Source organism: Onychostoma macrolepis, chromosome 04 (genome assembly GCF_012432095.1).
Source record: "Onychostoma macrolepis isolate SWU-2019 chromosome 04, ASM1243209v1, whole genome shotgun sequence".
In the NCBI taxonomy this organism is placed as follows: Eukaryota; Metazoa; Chordata; class Actinopteri; order Cypriniformes; family Cyprinidae; genus Onychostoma; species Onychostoma macrolepis.
Genome location: NC_081158.1, coordinates 13,778,990 through 13,799,919, shown reverse-complemented (window position 1 = coordinate 13,799,919; position 20,930 = coordinate 13,778,990). Strand labels below are relative to the sequence as shown.

The 20,930-nt window shown below is 40.5% G+C and overlaps 1 protein-coding gene across 4 annotated transcripts; it reads left to right on the top strand.

Annotated features, from left to right (window-relative positions):
- Positions 1-3,033: 3,033 nt before the first annotated feature.
- Positions 3,034-11,491, top strand: LOC131538978 (uncharacterized). 4 transcript variants are annotated; one of them, XM_058773206.1, is made up of 6 exons: positions 3,034-3,275; positions 8,275-8,472; positions 9,415-9,696; positions 9,806-9,996; positions 10,099-10,192; positions 10,394-11,491. In XM_058773206.1, the coding sequence occupies exons 3-6, from the start codon at positions 9,419-9,421 to the stop codon at positions 10,761-10,763; spliced, it is 933 nt and encodes a 310-aa protein (XP_058629189.1). In that variant the 5' UTR covers positions 3,034-3,275; positions 8,275-8,472; positions 9,415-9,418; the 3' UTR covers positions 10,764-11,491. The 4 variants fall into 4 exon arrangements, with proteins under 4 accessions (XP_058629189.1, XP_058629191.1, XP_058629192.1 ...); XM_058773208.1 differs by lacking the exon at positions 3,034-3,275 and having other exon boundaries at positions 8,067-8,472; XM_058773209.1 differs by lacking the exons at positions 3,034-3,275; positions 8,275-8,472 and having other exon boundaries at positions 9,142-9,696; positions 10,394-10,593; positions 10,707-11,491.
- Positions 11,492-20,930: the final 9,439 nt, after the last annotated feature.

Genomic DNA, 20,930 nt, shown 5'->3' with positions numbered 1-20,930 from the left:
ACGCAAAAGTAATATAACGCAGTTGGAACCAGCTTCCAGAAGAGATCAGATGTGCTAAAACATTAGCCACATTTAAATCCAGACTCAAAACTCATCTATTTAGCTGTTCATTTGTTGAATGAGCACTGTGCTACGTCCGAACTGATTGCACTATGTATAATCACTTTCTATTCTTAAATGTTTTAAATTCTTTTAAAATCAATTTTTAAATCACTTTGTTTTTATTGTTGTGATTTTTATTATTTTTAATTTCTTTCACTTCCTTTTATGTAAAGCACTTTGAATTACCATTGTGTATGAAATGTGTAATATAAATAAATATATAAATAAACTTGCCTTGCCTTGCCTTACTTAGTTACTTTTTATGGAAAGTAATGTAATTAGTTACTTTTTTAGGGAGTAATGCAATATTGTAATGCATTACTTTTAAAAGTACCTTTCCCCAACACTGATTGTTCATTGTTAAAGATACAACCATCTTTCCTTGATCTTGAATGCAATTATAAGTTGTGCAATAAAAAAAAGATATGAGCGACAATTCAATTTTCAGTCAAGAAATAATGCATAAATTAATGAAATAATTACATTTTATTTACTGACAACAATAGGAAACCTGAATAAATGATTAAAAGAATGAATAAAAGTAAGCATCACAATAAATAAATACATATGCAGGTCAACAACACATGAAACAAAGATTTATTCAAACTTATTGTTCTAACAATCTTGTATTTACAGATGGTGAACCCACATCCTACTGCCGTGATGACACCCCTTGAACCCCACAACCTTGAAACAAGATTGGTAGAATGGGTGTGGGACAATTTGTTTGCATGACTACCTGTAAAACATTTAAACAGGTTAAAACATTTTATAATTCATGTTGTCATCATTCCGTTTCTTGCCAAATTTAATTTAATATGTTTACATCTACATGCTCATTTTTGTTATTGCTATATTACTTCTGTGGTGTAGTGGGCTAAAGCACTGAAGTGGTAACTGTAATGTCTTCGGTCAGCGGTAGATTCACTTTTTTGTTGTATTTCTTTTGTTTTGCAGACATCCTTGCTGTGTAAGACACACACTCTGTTCACTTTGCCCGGTACAATGTTTGGAATTCTTCTGTACATTCTCTGAGCTCCTTATTTCCAGCAATGATTGCATTGCACTGGATGATTGAGCTGACTTGCAGTAAGTGCTGTCAGATCTTAACTGGGTGCTTGAAATGTCTTTTCATCCTTGCTAAATCCTGCTAGTTCTTTTGCAGCTTGGACAGTAGCCATGAAATTCTCTGGCTTGATGGTATCCTCCAAGGTGGTAATGGACGAGTTCTTTTGAACACTTATCTGCCAAGGTAAAAAAAATTTTGGCAGAATATGTCCATGCCTTGATAAGTCATGTCCATGTTTATTGTAGAGAGATTGGGCAAACTGTAAAATACATGGGTCATGTCGAATGACACTTGCAACTTCATCATCTCTCATACTTCTGAGGAGTTTTAAGACGCCATCTGATACAGTACATGAAAATACAGTTTTGGCCACTGCAGCAAGACCCAGTACTCTCTTTCTGCCCTGATTATTTTTGTGATATTCTCTTTTGGCTGAGCATCTTTTCATGTGCCTCCAGAGTTCCTTGCGAACAAACATTCCATGGCAATAAACACAATACTCATACTTGTTGCAGTCCTGTTTTACAGAATGACGTTTTACTTTCAGAACACCCCTTCCTTTATTCAGGGCGTAGTTGTTGTGCATAAAGTTGCCTTTGTTTCGCAATGCCTGAAGCAATTCCTTTCTTTTTTTGGAGTGAGCTGGGAAACTGAGTGCTTGTGAAATTTCGCCGTTGTCTTTTTCATGCACTTTAAAATGTCGAGCTAATTTGTTTTGTGGTTTTCCACAAACAAAACAAACATTTTTACCACCTTTGGATACAGTGGTTTTGCCATGCGAAAACGAGACTGAATCACTTGGTGTATCCTTTGGGATGGATGTATTTCTCTCTTCTATTTTATTTGTCATCTCCTGGTGTACCATTTAGGCTGGATGATTTGTTCTCATTGGTCATGCAAGGTTCTAGAGAGTTTTCTGTAATGTTGCTGATAGGGCTTTCTAAATCAATTTCCATGTCTGAGTTCGGGTCAGATTCCAATTCAGGGACAAACTCTTCACCTGATGAAATTCTTCTTCACTGCTTTCAGATAAATCCTGTAAAAAATAAATTGTAGGCAGCATTATTAGTTTAATCTTATGCTATTAGCAACGGACTACAGTATGTACAGGAAAGGTGTGACTACATTTCTGAAATCTGGTTTAGAATTTCTGTTTTAATATTCCAGTTATTTCCCACAGGTAGCTGCCTAAATACTTTTATTTTTATCCTGAAAAAAATATCCTGGTCTCTACCAATCAAAATAGTGAGCATTTATACTGAAGTCTTAAAAACACATCTATTATGCCTGTATAATCTATCCTGTTAGTTTTATAAATTAACATTTTTAAACATTTACTCCATAGAAGTCATTTAATTTTCAGCTAATTAGACAAATAGAAAATAATAATAACTCACTAGGAATTTATCTATTTTTGAATGAATGTCAAAGACCCACATGGTAGCACTTTATTTTACAGTACGTGTACTTCCCTGGTACGTACATGGTAAATATCTTGTATCTACAGGCAAATGAGTGGTAACACAAGGTACTTACCTGAAGTGTATGTACATGGTAACAAATAAGAAACACAGCTGTACTTAACAGTCGTACATGCATGGAAATTAGTTTGTACATACAGACAAGTATGGGTAAGAATGGTCACTTACAGGTAGTGCCCGTACATAGTAACTAATTAGATACTTTACTGTACTTACTAATGTATATACATTTGTTTCTTATTTGTTACCATGTACATACACTTCAGGTAAGTACCTTGTGTTACCACTCATTTACCTGTAGGTGCAAGATATTTACCGTATGTACCAGGGAAGTACACGTACTGTAAAATAAAGTGCTACCCAGATTTTTATAAAAGCCACATTATGTCCAATAGTGTTGTCAAAAGAACAGGTATTTCGCAACTAAGTAGGTACTAAAACAATGAAAACATTGCAGTACCAGCTTTTCTTAAGTACCGGTGGTACCGAGTACCCGTCAACCCGGTTCTTGATGCGCTATCCAAAAGGTGCGAAAGGAGACAGGCGACTTAAAAGGAGGAAACATCAAACTAACAAAACACCTTAAAGACCGACACCCGGATCAAATGAAAGAGTTAAAGCAGGTAAGTTTCAATTTATTTTTTTTATATTTAGAACTTCTGTTATGAATATTATTCCATATTTTAATCTGAATGTCGGATTGTAATAAACATCGCTGTTAGCATAAGTTAATCATTAGCATAAGCGCTGACTAATATAATGAGCATTAGAATGAAGTTTCTTTAACTATTTCATGCCCCCTATAACTTTTATTAGTGTAAAGAAAACAGGAAGGCATAATGATATTTACTATTTTTACACACCAGAGGCTTTTAAATGAACTGTGTATCCAAAATATGCGTGTTAGAGAATGTACAAATGTACGGATAACAGTGTTTATGTCTTATCAGTCTCCTTCAAGAAATCAAGAATTTCGCTCCAGCTCCGCTCCGGGTTCACCATTTCCCGCTCCCGCTCCACTCCACGCTCACTGATATCAGAAACACCGCTCTGCGGCTAAAGCATTTCAGCTTGTTTGAAATAGCACAGTTCTGTTCATAACGTATATTAAAAATTAAATAAATAAAATAACAGGAGAATTTCAAAGTGGCTTATTGGAATACTAGTAGTGTGCAAACGTTTTTCCTACCACATGACAAGCTAATAACATGGTTATCAACATTAAGTTTTGCTGCTTTTTTCAGTGCAAGTTTTGTTTGTGATAAAAATAATAGTACATTTTCATCAGTTGTTTTACCTACGGATCGATGCATTTCCTACAGATTTTCGATGAAGTAGCACTGTAAGTTTACATTGGTTTGAATGCAATATTGAGAGAGCAATTGCGTGTGACTAAGTGTTGTAGTACTTGTTTAAATCATGTTCACACATTCTTTCTGATTTGAGTGATCCTTCTCTATCAGGCTAGCTAAATATGTTAATATGCAGTTATATTGCGGGTCATTGGCATGAAATGTAGTTGTGATGGAGTGGTGGTGGTGCGCTCTCGGAGCGAGTGAAAACGTCTCGGTTACGTACGTAACCCTCGTTCCCTGATGGAGGGAACGGATACATTATGTCATGACGACATTAGGGGGGGATTCACTTGAGAGTCCCAATCATCTCTGACTTTAAGAGGAAAATGGCAATGGATTTTGCATACCTGAGCCACTCCCCGTGCATACGGGTATAAATAGGCGACAGGTGCATCCACTCATCGGGTTTTCCGCTGATAACTGGGCCTGGTGTCAGACTGCTCCGCCCAGTCTGACTGCCAGGGGTGCTGGAGGAACTCCACCAGGGTTCGCCGTCCGGTGAACTTACTGGAGGAGGAAAAAGGCGCTTGCATCCCCGGGTGAGGGGGAATAGCGCAGCAAGCTTGACACCGGCCAGCTCTTCCCGCCACTTACCTGTTAAACAACACACGGGAAGAAACTGGCTCAACGCGGAGACTGTAAAAGCTTGTGAAGGTGTTTGTTGTCTCCCAGCCCGCAGCTCAACAGATGTCTGCCAGAGAGGCGCCGTGTGCCAACGCATAGGTAGTAGCAACACTCCGCAGGGAGTGAACCCTCACCCCCAGGGGGCACGGCTCGCCTTGAGGTTGATACACCAAGGCGATAGCATCCACTATCAAGTGGGCCAACCTCTGCTTGAAGACAGCCTTCCCTTTCTGCTGACCTCCGTAGCAGACAAGGAGCTGCTCAGAGCTTCTAAAGCTCCGAGTGCAGTCCATGTATATGCGTAGTGCTCTTATGGGACACAGCAACGCCAAGGCTGGGTCTGCCTCCTCCGAGGGCAGTGCTTGCAGGTTCACCACTTGATTGCGGAAGGGCGTGGTGGGAACCTTGGGCACGTATCCAGGCCGGGGTCTCAGGACAACATGAGAGTAGTTCGGCTCGAACACAAGGCACTCTTCATTCACCGAAAATGCTTGGAGGTCCCCCTCTTGATGGAAGTGAGCGCGATCAGGAGCCGTTTTCCTTTTCCTCACTGACATCAATAAACTCCGCACACAGCTCCAGATTAAATGTATTACCAACAGGGAATACCAGTTTCTCAAGGAATACACACACAGTTGCACTGGACATCCTACAAGGTGAGGACACTTGTTTTTATGGAATGCTTCAACCAATCCTGGAAGTTCTCATGGACAAAATTCAGCAAGAAAACATGGCCGATCACAAATAACCAATGGGCTGCATGAAGTTATTGTGGGAGCAATCAAAACTCGATTTGCCGCCACAATTGCTACTGGCTGCTGTCTCACTGGCCAAGTTGAAGTTGCACTGGGGAAAAGAAGAAATGAGAAGAGACCACATCAAGTTCCTCCTTATGAGGAAGTGCTACTTCATTACACCAGAAGAGCCTGCAGCCATAAGTGACATGACTGAGCTATATTTCCTAGGCCTAATTGGCCGAGTGCTTTTATTTGATTGCTTTTTTTGTATTCTTGACAAATGTGCTAGCTCCACAGAGTCATTAGCTATAGGTGTATCTGTGAGTGATTTGAATTACCAGCCTTTGTTTCTGTTACGGGGCTGACGAGACGAGAGGCGTGCGGATCCATGTGCAGACTTTTATTTGCAAGAGACGTGGTCATAACAGGCAGGGTCAAAACAATGGCAAACAGGTATAATATGGGCAAGACAAAGAGTAACCAGAGACAAGCGTGGGTCGGCGATCGGCAAACAGTATCCAAAGGGGCGAGACAGGAGAGGTAAACCGAAACGTGAGCGATAGTCCAGGCAGGGGAAAACACAATCCAACAAAGGCAGGGCTAGGCTAGGCAAGGCAAGACTAGGAAAACTAACGGAGCTCTGTAGGGCAGCGATAATGCATGCAATACTCGGTGACGAGGGAGAGAAAGTCCAGGCTTGAAATAGGGTATGTGATCAGTGTGCGGGTGATTGGTGCAATGAGTGATTGGTGACAGCTGTGATCAGTAGTGGATGATGGGAAATGTAGTTAGATGGTGAAGTGCAAGAGTCCATGTGATGTGTGGTGTGAAAGTCCATGTGGTGAGCGGGTGACCTCTAGTGGTGAATGAACGGGAGTGCAGACCAGATTCGTGACAGTTTGGTAGTCTATTTACTATATTTTAGGTGTTGTTTGGCAAATAGCCATGTTCCTCTATTTGGCCTGTTTTATTTATTTATTAGACTACATGTTAATTTTTTAAGTTGGACTGAAATGACAGAGCCATATTGCTTAAGGCCTAATCCTCACTTGAATTAAAAGAAAAGAAAAGAACAGAAAAGAAAAGAAAAAGAGGTTGTGCATCTTGCATGTTATGCATAATGCCTTGTCTATAGGCTATGGGTTACATTATAGTGGGCGCTAGCTCTGTTGATTGGTATCTATACCATAATTGACTATGATCATTTGTCTACTTTTGTGTTTCTGACAGTGAGTGTTACTTGTTGTATTGCACCATGAGACTTGCATTACGTTATGTTGTTAATAGGTATGGGGGCCGACAGTCATTATTCTATACCACATTATTCTATACGCCCTCCGCAGGATGTATAATGAGCAGCAGTAAACTACATTTCAGCATTTTACAATGCCTAGTCATACTTCTGTGGCTACTGTGATGAAAGTAACTCAAAAATTAATACAAAAGTAGTGTAATGTAATACAATTCAGAGAAAGTAATATTGTAATGTAACTAATTACTTTCAAATGACAGTAACTAGTAATATATAATGTATTACATTTGGAAGTAACTTGCCCAACCCCGGTTATAGAACTTGTTTGCTATTTCTAATATGAATAACCAAATGTAATGAATTACTTTTACATTTTAAGTAATATTTACCTTAGATGAAATCCAATATGTTCGAAGTGTGCGTGTGGGTGAGAGAGAGAGATTTTCAGTTTGTGAACATAGAGCAGGATAGAGTACAAGAGAGAGGAATAGTAATGACTGTATAAAATCTGATTGATAAGAGATGCATCCAAAGAAAGGAGACAGATGGCATCAAATACAACATTTTACAGAACGGTATACCATGTGGTACTGTCATATGGTACAGTGACAAAATTTACTGTATTGGCAGCAAACTCTGTTTACAAAAACCTCATGGTCGTGTCATACTGTACTTCATCACAACTTTTGATGAGGTAATGAATATATATTATTACATACAATTTTTATGTAAATTATGTAAATTAGAGAATGTACATGTCATTTCTAATGTATCTGTAGCCTGAGTTACTGTAACTATTTTAACAACAAGGGTGATTTTAAACATGTATCTTGCATTGTTTGCTATTGAATTAACTAATATTGGTCATTCTGAATGTTCTGTTTACATATTACAATAATATCATGTTTTGAAACGATGATTATGTGGGCTGAAAATGTGTAATTGTAATGAAAATTGTAATGAAAGCATGAGATCTGGCTTTGAAAGTTGTGTTGCAAGTTTGATCAGTTTGGATTTTTGTACTAAGAGTTTTGAAAATGTTGTTAATTGTGATAATAGTACCAAAGTGAATAAAAGTAAAATAAATATAAGTCTTGGCGGAATAGATCTGCTACGCTGCTGCTGATGCTGCATGTTGAATCACCTCGTAGCATATCTATACAGGTGGAGCTGGGGAAGGTGGAGGGTTTCTGAAGTGCACTGCAACTGCTACAGCAAGTATTTGAATGTTGAGCAGCAAGCTTATTGGCTGCTGATACAAAAAGAACAAATCAGCTGCGCCATGTGATGATGTCATTATGTCAGACTGAGTTTGACCTATCGGACTACGCCATCTAGAGTTTCATGACAGAATTTTGGATTTCTATCATGACAACTCTTGGAGGGATTGGCATGGTAATGTACATGACAGTGTTATTGTGTTTGGTCAATGTACTTGGCGGCCAACGGATTTTCCTTTTGAAATTAGAAAACAAAAATCGGAAATCAAGCTGTTTCCCGACTATCATTTAGAAATAGGAAAACAAAAGCATTTGTTTTCAAACAAAAGCAAATACAGCTTTGATTATAAAAAAATACCCATTGTCCGATTTTTTCAAATGTGTTTATAAATTAAAATATGCGTGTGAAAATCTTACATCTCAATTTTGTGCAGATTGATTGCAGTGACCTGGAAGCTATCGAGTCAGCTGAGCGGGCAGCGGGTCCTGTCAATCGCCACGTGCCTGTCATTCAAAAACGGCCGCCAGCATGGAAACTTTCGGTTTCGAAACTTTCTTTTTCTTTCGAGGAGGGAAACGAGTTACACTGAAAGATGATGACGTGTATGGACAAGATATGCAGGATTTTTCAGGTTCTGTCATTGTTCAACTAATTATTAACAGTTTTGCACGTTAAGGATATTGTGATGTTGTTATGCACTATGCGTACACATTTCACAGCGACTTAGTTAGCTTGGTGACGTGATTCTACAGGTAGAATAGTAATGCTAATAATTAGCACAGTTGCATGTGACTTAATGACAGGTAGAATGAGGTGATGCTAGTTAATGTTGGTTAAAAGTAACTTGCTATCGTAAAGATCCCAATATCCTTCCCGCGGCTAAAATTAAGACGATTTCAATCAATAAATCTTAACAGTTACAGATTTCAATAGCTCTGGGTGTCTAGATTATGATCAAATATGATCTGTCAGGACCCATACCATTCGCGATCATATCCTAACGCTATCATTAGTACTAACAGGTGGCAAAACCTCAAATTGATTAACGTTAATGGAAAGGAGATCGGTCTCGGTTGAAAAACTGTATAAAACTGACACAAATCCTTGGTGCGAAATTGTTAAATTTGTTCCATAACTTCTTCTACATATTTAATTGCTATCTAGGCACATGTACTAACTATGCTGTACAGGTTTTTTTTTTTTTTTTGCACACAAATAATGTAAATACCCCTTTGTGGCGAAATATTACGTTATTCATAATTCGTTGTCCTGTTTGACAGCAAAGTTACTATTAAGTAAGACATAAGCTTAAAAAGGCGGAATTAGGAAAGGGGCGGGAATAGGAATAAATATATATAATTCTGTCAAGTATGTTGAAATATTATATTTTTACATGTTCAATAATGTTAATGGTGGAAACATGTTGTTTATGCTGTAACTGAATATGCGAGAGACTTGAGTTTTTTTAATGTTTACTTAAACTTTAAACTTTTTTTACAAAAAAATGTTCTTCAAACTTTCATGGTGTTCTATCATGTAAACAAATCATGTATCATTATATCCAATTAAACAGGTCAATGGCAGTAGTCTGTACATTACAGATGATGCAAACACTGCAATATTCCCAGAGCCAACAGGACGATTTTGCACCATCAGTCTTTCACATCGCGGTCATTACGAGGTCCATGGAGATTCAGATCAAAGTCAGCCCCCTGCAAGTAGAGCCCTACACACTGCAGGTGTTCCTTTTGCCTTCATGCGCCGACCTTCATTTTCTGCTTCCACTGAAAACACCAGGAGCTTCACCTGGAACTCCACGGGCTGGTGGCCTGTTCCCAGCAAGATCGTTCCAAAGGTTACTTGTTAATTATGCAACATCTCTGCTGCTAAAATTTCATCCTATAATATATTAATATTAGTTTAGACCCATAGGTGTGATTTTAAACTGTCTGATTAATCCCTAGGTCAATCCATATTGCTGAAATAGTGAATGAAAAGTTAAGTACTTCAAGGACAGTGGTCATTCGCTTTTTGGAAGCTGATGCAACTGTTGAAGGAATAACATCAAAGGTGAAGGATGCCTTAAGCTGTCATGAGCCACTTACCCTCACAGACAGCCAAGGAAACGAAATAACTGACTCGGAGGCCACAATAAGTGAGTTGTATGACCAGAAACGTCTAATTAGCAGATTCTAATTAACATTAATGTTGACTTACAGCAATACAGAAACAAAATACATATCCTCTAACTCCTAAGGCTCCCATTACTGGAAACAGAACTCCAGAAAAATCTATGCCATCCCTGAACAAGACTTTGTGGAGTTCCAGAATGGAAGAAGAGCTAAAGTAAGGTAATACAACATTTCGAATGTGAAATCATATCGCCTGTGAATAAAAAGGTCCAAATTTAGGTTACATTGTGTGCTAGTGACTTTGAACTTTTTCAAATATCAGTTCTTATGCACTATTATTATTTGAACTTCATTTATTAGTCTGCTTTTTTTGTTGTTATTGTCTTGACCATCCTTTCTTTACTGTCCCTACGTTTTAAGTCGAAGGTCTGAAGACGGTTCGAGATTACAAGAGGTCATTGCTAAAATTGACCAACTAAAGCAAGGTGCCGAGGGCCACCAAAACATCACTTCAGCAATAAACCAGCTGTCTGAGCTTGCTAAGACCAAAACCACAGCAGTAATGTCAAATGACTCTCTGTGCCAAATGAAGGATGCCTTCACCTGTCTTGTTTGTAAAGGTATATGTAAGATATGTAGTAGTGGGTACTTGTACAGTCAGTTAGTTCAGTTAATTTTATTTCATGTTGAAAGTAACTGTAATTTTCAGCATCAATCATTTCTTTGTTTAAAGGTGCTGATGCTAATGACATCAACAGGAACGAGCTCACATGATGATGAAGACACTTAAATACACTGTGTTTTCCACCCACTGGCAACCCGCGGTGCAGAAATACAATTGGGTAAACTGGCAGTGGGCAGGTTTCACAAACCATAACAAACACAGACAATCCGGGCCGGAATGCACATTTTCAAAGGAGAATAACTGACTTTTTCAGATAAACAAGTATGTTAACTTAGCATGTTTCTTAAATATCTGCAAACATATTATGGTATTTTTATGCTTTAGTAGAGTCAAAATCCTACATACAGCACCTTTAAAACCTTACAGCTCTACTGTCGGAGCCCATGTTTGCCATATGTTTCAAGTCTCTGGTTGGATGCCGAACATGTGTGGAGCAGTGGCTGTTAAATGCCGATAACCGTCTGAAATGCAGGGCAGAAGAGTTCAATACCAAGGTGCATCAGGTTAAGGGTCTCTCTGATGTCCTGCCTTTCTTCAGTGAGATATAAATGGAATAAGTCATGCATCATTGTTTCAGTAAGGATGTTACCCATGTTACGGCTGTTAAATTCACTGATCAGTTCTCAAAAAAAGTTGTAGTGTAATGTTGGTATAATAAGCTGCAACATCCTGTTTAATGTTTATGGGTAGAACACTAGCTGGTAAATGCAATTAAGTTCAAGGAAGTTAGTGTTACAGTATCTACATTCAATCTGATGAGATTAGTTTTTAGGCAAAAGCCCAGTTTGTTTACAAGAACACAAAAAAAAATAACAGAGACTTTTAAAAGTGGAATGCATTTGTAATTAAGTGCAATTGTTATGGATTGAAACAGGTTTTACAATTTCTGTAATAAATATTTTTTTGCAGTATACCGTTTCATTGATCATTGCAGGTCACTTGTAACAGGTCACACACAGCTTCTGGTGATATCAATAAGAGACAAAACTGCATCTTTAAAAGGGCCATAGTTATGGTTTATCACATTTTGGTGTAGTGATAACAAGTCAAAGTGAGAACCAAACTCAGTTTCAGTCCATTGTTGGGTTTCTTCAGATGGGAAAGGATCACATCCAAAAATGTATTCCCTTTTCAAGGCTGATCCCAATTCCTGCTGATAAAGGTCAGCAGCAACAGTACCAACAGGCAGATGGTCCTCTTGAAGTTTTGTAGGACACCCTTCTTTAGCCAGTTCATTTGGTATTCCCTTTCCTTCAATTCAAGAAGTGAGTAGTGAGATTTAAGGATTTACAGATCGGTGATAACTAAACTTTCACTGGCCATTTATTTTAGTCTGTCTCTCACAGCAACAGAGATGTCAAAACAGAATATAATTTCAATGTACTGAAAATGTATTCACACAAAATAGGTTTTATAGAATAGAGACATGATATATGAGAATATGATATTTCAAAAGGATGGGCTCTGACACATATGCATGTTATTGAACTAGCTACAAATTTGTGAATCAAATTCAGATTGAAATTAAAATAAAACAAAATGTAATTTAAACTGCTTAATTAACAAGACATGTTTGTAATGCAGCCAGTCAAATTAAATGAATCATACCTGGGATCTTGTGTGCATTCCATGCCTCTATAGCCCGGTACACACCAAGCCGATGGTTGGCCGTCGGGCAGTTTTTGTTCATCGGCCGACTAAGTTTTCTCAGTGTGTTCTGCGCCGTCGGCTGAAGTTGGCGTCGGCTTTTTTTCGGCCGATTCGACATGTTGAATCGGTGTCGGAGCTCGTCGGTCAGTCGGGCCATCTGATCATTCTGATTGGCTGTTCAGCTGGCGAACCAGTGTGCGAGAAAGGCGCAGAACGGACGTGCTACTTGGCCATCGAGTGTCGGCTTGGTGTGTCAAGGCAACTTTGGACCCAGACGCCAACCCCGCAGTCTGCTTTCGTCGCCACTAGTTTGTCGGCTTGGTGTGTACCGGGCTTATGACATTTGTGATGCCAATCCTAGCCATCTGGCATGTCAGGTTTGACACACAATACTTGGATGTGTTGTCCTCCATGTCCAGTTCCTCCTGGTTCACCAGCTGTATCAAAGCTGACTTCAAAGGGTAGTTGACTCTGGCATTCACCTCTGACCACATTCTCTCTATCACATGGTTCTGTGCATGTTTTAAGGATAGTTTGCTTGCAGTCTTTTAACAAAATGCCTTAAAGGGATAGTTCACCCAAAAATGGAAATTTGATGTTTATCTGTTTACACCAAGGTCATTCAAGATGTAGGTGACTTTGTTTCTTCAGTAGAACACAAACAAAGATTTTTAACTCAAACCGTTGTAGTCTGTCAGTCAATGGGACTCATGGCTTTGAAAGAAAAAAAAGAAAAAAAACAGACACAACTAAATTAAACCCTGTGGCTCATGACGATACATTGAGATCTAAAGAGACGAAACGATCGGTCTGTGCAAGAAACTGAACAGTATTTATATCGTATTTTACCTCTGATCCGCCCCACGGTCCAACTCTCCTGAGCTCGTTCACACAGCAGTCAGCGCATGATGCGTCTTCTTCTTCTTCCTCTTCCTCTTGCTTTACGGTGGATCTCAGACTTATACTGTAAGTGCATCACCGCCACCTATCTCTCAAATGGACCATTGACACTCCTAATTGAGATTGTAGCTGGAGTGTCAATGGCTGTAAGGCAAGAAGAAGACAATGCGTCATGCGTTCACTGTGTGAACGAGCTCAGGAGAGTTGGACCGTGCGGCGGATCAGAGGTAAAATACGATATAAATACTGTTCAGTTTCTTGCACAGACCGATCTTTCGTGTCTTTAGATCTCAAAGTATCGTCACGAGCCGCAGGGTTTTGTCTGTGTATTTTTTTTTTTTCTCTCAAAGCCATGAGTCCCATTGACTGACAGACTGCAATGGTTTGAGTTCAAAATCTTCGTTTGTGTTCTACTGAAGAAACAAAGTCACCTACATCATGAATGCCCTTGGTGTAAGCAGATAAACATCAAATTTCCATTTTTGGGTGAACTATCCCTTTAATTGCAAGAAACCAGGATTCGGTTTCAACAACACTTTTATCTTACTCTTGTAGAAGGTGTCTGCCTTTGAGGATTGTGTCTGTGTTCTGCCAGGTTTTCCTGGATGAATAATGTCAGATAAAACGCTTTTCCACAGTCAACTCTGACCTGGTCCCATAGTCCATAGGAAAGCACAGCAGGTCTGAGGATAATTAACAGACAAACATAACCTTTAAACATAAACAACAATAGTCTAAGGTAGTAGTTCTCAAAGTGTGGTACGATTACCACTAATAGTACTCATGCTCCCTCTAGTGGTACGTAGAGGAATCACTAAATTAAATATAAATTCATGTCAAAACACAATCCACCGGTTTCACAGACAAGGCTTAAACCTAGTCCCAGACTAAAATCAAAACTCTGAGCCGTTTCAACTGAAATAAACTTGCACTGACTGATCTTAAAATATATCAGTGCCTTTGTTTTGCCTCAGGATGCACACCAGTAATGTTTTGTTTTCTAAGGCATGTTAATAAAAATTACTTAAATGTCCTAATTGAACTATGGCCTAATCCTGGTTTAGTCTAAGCCCTGTCTGTGAAACCAGGCCAATATATTTCAATTTAATCTTTATTTGAGTAAACATTTTTTTTTTTTTTTTTTAAGTACAGTACAGTTTTTATTTAACTTAGTTAAAACACATTTTTATTTAAACATTAATTTTGTTGTACTTTCAAGTCAAGTAAAATCCGTTGGCCGCCAAGTACACGGACCGTGTTTGGTATTGGCGGAGTAGATCTGCTACGCTGCTGCTGCTGCTGGGCAGAGCAAGTACCGAGACTTGCTACTACCAATACATCCACAACATACTGCTGTGAGCATGTAAGAAATACTGCAAAGAGCCATGTGAACCACATGTATTACTATCTATGTGTGCCTGGGCTACCACGCCGACCGGCTGTTTATGATTACGCACATCCTGTAAGTGGTTATTACTTTATGTGATTTACTTTTGTGAAACAGAGATTGTGATTGTACCAAACACTGTTGTTGAACTATCAACTTTGATCTGTGTAATTTGCTCACCAACAGGGATATGCAGCACTAAAATACTGCATCCTATTTCTGATATGGACACCTGGACACTGGCATTTGTAAGTTTTGACTGTAAATTGTGTAATCTTTTAGCATTTTGAATAGGTGTTGAAGACAAGTGTGGTGCAGTTTTGTCTGCTCTAATGAGTGAATAAGCTGTAGATACATTCCAACGAAAAATATTCAAGACCAATGCACTGGTCCGTCAACATTGTTTTGATTGGGCTTCATGACCTGTGGATATATGTAAATCAATCTTAAAAGGAAGTACATTCTTGATTCATCCAACCCTTGAGGTTTTAGGCAGGCATGATATTTGTCCATGTTCAGGTTTTCTTCTAATATTTAGGGACTGTTCTTTGTCCCCTGTTCAGTACAAGGTTTGGGACTGTTCTTTGCCACCTACTGTTCAGTCCAAAGGTCTGTAGGTATTAACTGCTGTTTGTGTACTTTTTAATCTTTGCTATTTGCATGTTGCCGTTGTGATGGTCCTTCCTTAAAAGATCCAACTTGATCTCTATCATAAAGACTGAGACTTGTTTATTTATAAATCTAATCACTCACATTCCATTTTGAAATTCTATCTTCTATACCCAAATCTGTTGAAATTCAGTAGTTAGCACTAGACAGGTTATATAAAGATTGGGTTAGGCCTAGTCAACCAATGAAAGAATGGCATGGCATGTAGGAGTTGAATTAGGATGTATATTTTATTGTGTGTTTGCTTTATGCATGTATATGTTTTCCTTCTGTAACAGTAGACAACACAAAGTACATGTCAAACTTTCTACAAACCCACTCCCAATTAGTGGGTTGTCAGAATCAGTATCTAGTGGGTTGCCAGAAAGAGCTGGATCGTAAGTTTAAAACTGTTTTCAACTTTTAAGAAGTATTAAGGCCGTGTTCACACTTGGCGTCTTTTTTGACTAGAAAAAGTCGACAAGAGCGCTTTTTTAGTAAAATAAAAAGCTGGCAGCGTTTTGGTTACAAATAGCAGCCGAGGGCGTCTTTTGTTGCTATAACAACAGCTGCAATGGTAGCTAGCTCTGTGTGCTGCAGAAATGTCGGCTTTTGAAGTTAATGGAGAGGGTGTCAGTTCACAACGGCGTTTGTGGGAGCGTGACATTATACGGGGAAGGACACTGTATGGTGGTACCAACAATTTAGTCCAGGAGCTCCGGTTGGATGATGCACAGTTTCAAACTGTTCCTTGTGCTCCGAAAATAGTACGATCTGTCTACCGGCTATCTTCTCGTTGTTTTTGTTGTTATGGAAACGACTCGCCACTCGCTTGTCATTGGTCAGCTGTCAAAAAGGCGCTTGACGTGGGGCGTTTTTTTCCAGAAAAGTTTAACTTTTTTCAACTTGAAAAGATGCTCTGAGTTGCAGTAAAAGACGCCGGAGGTGGCGTTTTAAAAAGCGCTCAGGACTTTTTTGAAAACACGGTTTACTCCACAGGATTATAATGTAAAACAGACGCTGGCAGCTTCAAAAAAGACGCCAAGTGTGAACACGGCCTAACTGTGTATCTATTCTCTTTTGAAGCATGATAACAAAATTGATTGATGAAAACTGGCAACTCGTTAAAAACAAGGTACATAGCACTCAGCATTCAACACTGTTTTCTGACAATTGTTATCAATACAAGATGTATGTAGTATGTTTTGGGTTTTTGCCAGGATATTCATTTGCAGAGAGACAACTTGGACTGTGGAGTATTCATGCTAATGGTATGTTACAAATAAAGCTGCAAGTTAACCTTACCTGACTTTGGTGATTGCATTAGTGGCATTTCAAAGGCAATGGCTATATGAAGAATATATAAGTGCTAGGAACTGTATATAATTGTCACAATATCACTCCAAAATCTGGGAGAAGATCCAATAGCAGCTTTATTCTAGTCCCAAACAATGATTCAAAAACAGAGCAACAGGAAGAAAACAAAGGCAAAAAGTCAATCCACAATAAAATACTGCAGCAACAAAGACAAAGACCACAAGACTATCTCACAAAAGTGAGTACACCCCTCACATTTCAGCAAAAAGTTTTAGTATATCTTCTTAAGGGACAATACTACACAGATAAAACTTGGATATATTTTAGAGTAGTCAATGTGCAGCTTGTAGAGAAGTACAAATTTACTGTTCTCTAAATATAACTCAACATATAGCCATTATTGTCCAAATAACTGGCAACAAAAATGAGTACACCCTAAGTGAACATGTCAAAACTGTGCCCAAAGTGTCAATATTTTGTAGGGGCACCATTGTTATCTAGCACTGCCTTAATCCTCCTGGGCATGGAATTCACCAGAGCTGCACAGGTTGTTGCTGGCATCCTCTTCCACTCCTCCATAATGACATCACGGAGCTGTTGGATGTTAGACACATGTTGCTTCTCCACCTTCCACTTGAGGATGCCCCACAGGTGTTCAATAGGGTTCAGGTCTGGAGACATACTTGGCCACTCCATCACCTTCACCTTCATCAGCAACGCAGTTGTCATCTTGGTGGTGTGTTTGGGGTCGTTATTATGTTGGAAAACTGCCGTTCAGCCCAGTTTCTGAAGGGAGGGCATCATCTTCTGCTTCAGAATGTCACAGTACATGTTGGAATCCATGTTTCCCTCAATGAACCACAGCTCCCCAGTACCAGCAGCACTCATGCAGCCCCAGACCATGATGCTACCACCACCATGCTTGACTGTAGGCAAGATACAATTTTCTTGGTACTCCTCTCCAGGGCGTCACCACACATGCTGGACACCATCGGAGCCAAACAAGTATACCTTAGACTCATCAGACCACAGGACATGGTTCCAGTAATTCATGCTCTTGGCCAGATTGTCTTCAGCAAACTGTTTGCAGGATTTTTTGTGAGCCAACTTCAGAAGAGGCTTCCTTTTGGGACGACGGCCATGCAAACCGACTTGTTGCAGTGTGCGTTTATGGTCTGAGCACTGACAAGTTGATCTTCCACTTCTGCAACCTCTAAAGCAATACTGGCAGCACTCATGTGTCTGTTTTTTGAAGCCAGCTTCTGCACCTGACGCACAGCACAAGGATCTAACATCTTTGACCGACCCTTGCGAGGCCTGTTCCGAGTGGAACCAGTCTTGGAAAACCTTTGTATGCCACTGGCCACTGTACTGTAACTCAGTTTCAGGGTGTTACCGATCTTCTTATAGCCTAGGCCATCTTTGTGGAGAGCACCAATTCTAATTCTCAAATCTTCAGAGAGTTCTTTGCCATGAGGTTCCATGTTGAACATCCAGTGGTCAGTATGAGAGAACTGTACTCAAAGCACCAAATTTTAATTGCTCTAAAACAAGATACACAAATTTGTATAGTCCTGACAAGCAGACAAAAACATGAACATGAAGAATAGGACATGTGGCTTTGCATGGTTAAACGACGTATAGCTGTTTTCACGTAGGGTGTACTTTTGTTTCCAGCTTTTTTGACAATAATGGCTGTATGTAGAGTTATTTTCAGAGAACAGTAAATCTGTACTGCTATACAAGTTGCACATTGACTACTCTAAAATATATCCAAGTTTCATTTTTATACAATTGTCCCTTGAAAAGATATACTAAAATGATTGCTGAAATGTGAGGGGTGTACTCACTTTTGTGAGATAATGTATATACTGGTGAGCTAAGTATCTAAATTGCACACAGCTGAGGGTAATGAGACAATCATCAGTGAAGTCCAGAGCAAACAAACAATGACCAAGAAGAGTGCCCTCTGGTGGCTGTCAGTAGGCACACCAGCTGATGGCTGTGACATAACCCCCACTTTAAGGAGCGGATTCCAGATGCTCCACCAAGTGTTAAAAAAGTCCAGGAGGGAGGTGAAATAGAGGTGGATTGGGGGGAAGGAATGATGGGCCAGGCCCGTACAGTGGAAAAGGGCCTGGATCCAGAGGTAGATCATGGAACCAGTGTGGAGCTGGAGCCAAGGCAGGGCTGGCAGGGCAGGAACAGCAGACGACCACCACAAAAAGGCCTACGTGACCAAAGATCCCCACAGTGGAGCTGACGGAACTGAAGACCACTTGAGCAGAGCTGACAAGGCTGATGAGGACTGCAATAAAGAGCACAGAGAAGTTAGTAACAGCCTTTATAGCCATAACAGGACAGGCTGGCAGTTCAGCAACAGACTTCTTGACCGTAACAGGGCAGGCAGACAGTTCAGCAACAGTCTCCCTGGCTGTGACAAGGCAGACTGAGAGTTCATGAGTGGGCGCCACCACCCAGAGTGGAGCTGAAGCAGACGCTGCTGCCTCGGAAGGTTCTGCAACAGAAGCCACCACCTAGGGAGGGACGTGAGTGGACTCAGGAGCAGATTCCTGGACTAGAACAGGCTCTGGAGCGGACTCGTAGACAGGAGCGAATTCTTGAATGCACTCGTAGACTTGAGTGGACTCTGCAGTGGACTCCTGGACTGGAACAGACTTAGGGGCAAACTTATAGATCAGAACTGACTCTGGAGTGGACTCAAGGGCTGGAGCTGGCTCTGGATCAGATTCATAGACCAGGAAACTTAAGTGGGGCCAGCCAAGCAAGGAGCCTGGTTGGAGCCGGCAGGTTAAGGAAAATGAGTGGAGACAGCAGAGACATTTACTCCATGATAACGAGAGCTGATGGTTCTGTGGCGGCCTCCTTGGCCGAGACAAGAAAGCAGGCTGCTCAATGACAGCCTTTGGGACCACCGAACTTGGGACAACCGGACTTGGGACCACAGGAGTCAGGTCCTCCAGGACCACTGGACTTGGGACCACCAGAATCGGGTCCTCTGGGACCACAGGACTAGGGACCACCGGAGTCGGGTCCTCCGGGACCACTGGACTTGGGACCACCGGAGTTGGGTCCTCCAGGACCACCAGACTAGGGACCACCAGAGTCGGGTCCTCCAGAGTCGTGTCCAGCCAAAACTAGAGATCAGCCCAAGTGTCATTTAAATGCCTGAGTGTCTTCAAGAGCAACATTCACGATGACCGGGAACACAGGAGTGGCATCCATGATGGCTTAAGTTTGTGGCATGACATCCATGATGGCTGGAGGCTCTGGCATGGCAGCCATCTTGTGAAGAGACTCTGGGCTGGTGGCCATCTTGTTGAGAGACTCTGGACTGGCGGCCATATTGTGAAAAGGCTCTGGGACAACAGGAGTGGACCTTGCTGCCCTCCTCCTCCTTGACCTACGCTTGAGTGTGGGAATCGAAGAAGGGTCCTGGACTTGACTAGATGAGGGAGGTGGGGATGGGACAGTCCCTACCAGCTGGTGGTGGTGAATTACCTTCCCCTCCTTGTGGAGCTGCAAATACCTGGAGAAATTCCAAAAGTCCAATGACTTAACCAGCTCCATCTCCCATTGCAGTAGGGGTTCGTCCAGACAGAAATGAAAAATGTCCTTAATGTCTGTATTCTGGTTACCAAGACTCTCCGTCTTTGTCCAGAACCTCTGGGCGAAGACCCGCACCTCCACTCCCTGTTGGTGAAGTATCCCCAAATCTTGGAGACCAACTTGTCTCTCCAGATTCTTGTCTCTTATGCTGCTGGATCAGTAATGCCTGCAGGTACAATACTGCAGCAACAAAGACAAAGACAACAAGACATACCCTGCGTCCCAATGTGCATACTTATACTATGCCCTTAAAGTATGTACTATTTTGGTGAAGAAAAAGTACACACTTTTGAGTGTGTAGTAGAAGAGTAGGCAAGCTTTGGGACATACTATCACGTTACACAACTGCGTCTTTAACAGACCGCTCTGTCGCATCTGTTACACGCACCCTGTCACTTTAAACTGGCCTGTCAATCATCTTGTCACTGTTAACATCCTCCACATTTCATTTCATACCGTATTGGAGAGAAGAAAATAGCTAGTTGATCTGTCAGTCTGTTCTCTTTCATGGCAAGAACTCTGCTCATATTTTCTGCATAATGATGCATTTAAAAGTTAACGACCAAATGGATGTTTATAAAAGTTCACATGGCTGTTGCAGATTAAATATAACACGGACAACAATAAATAAAGATTTTTTACCAGGTTAAATGTTGATTATTAGTAACTCAAACCACTTTTTGTAAATCTCACTACCTAACGGTCGATCGCGCGCATCTGCCACGTTTGTAGTTTTTCTA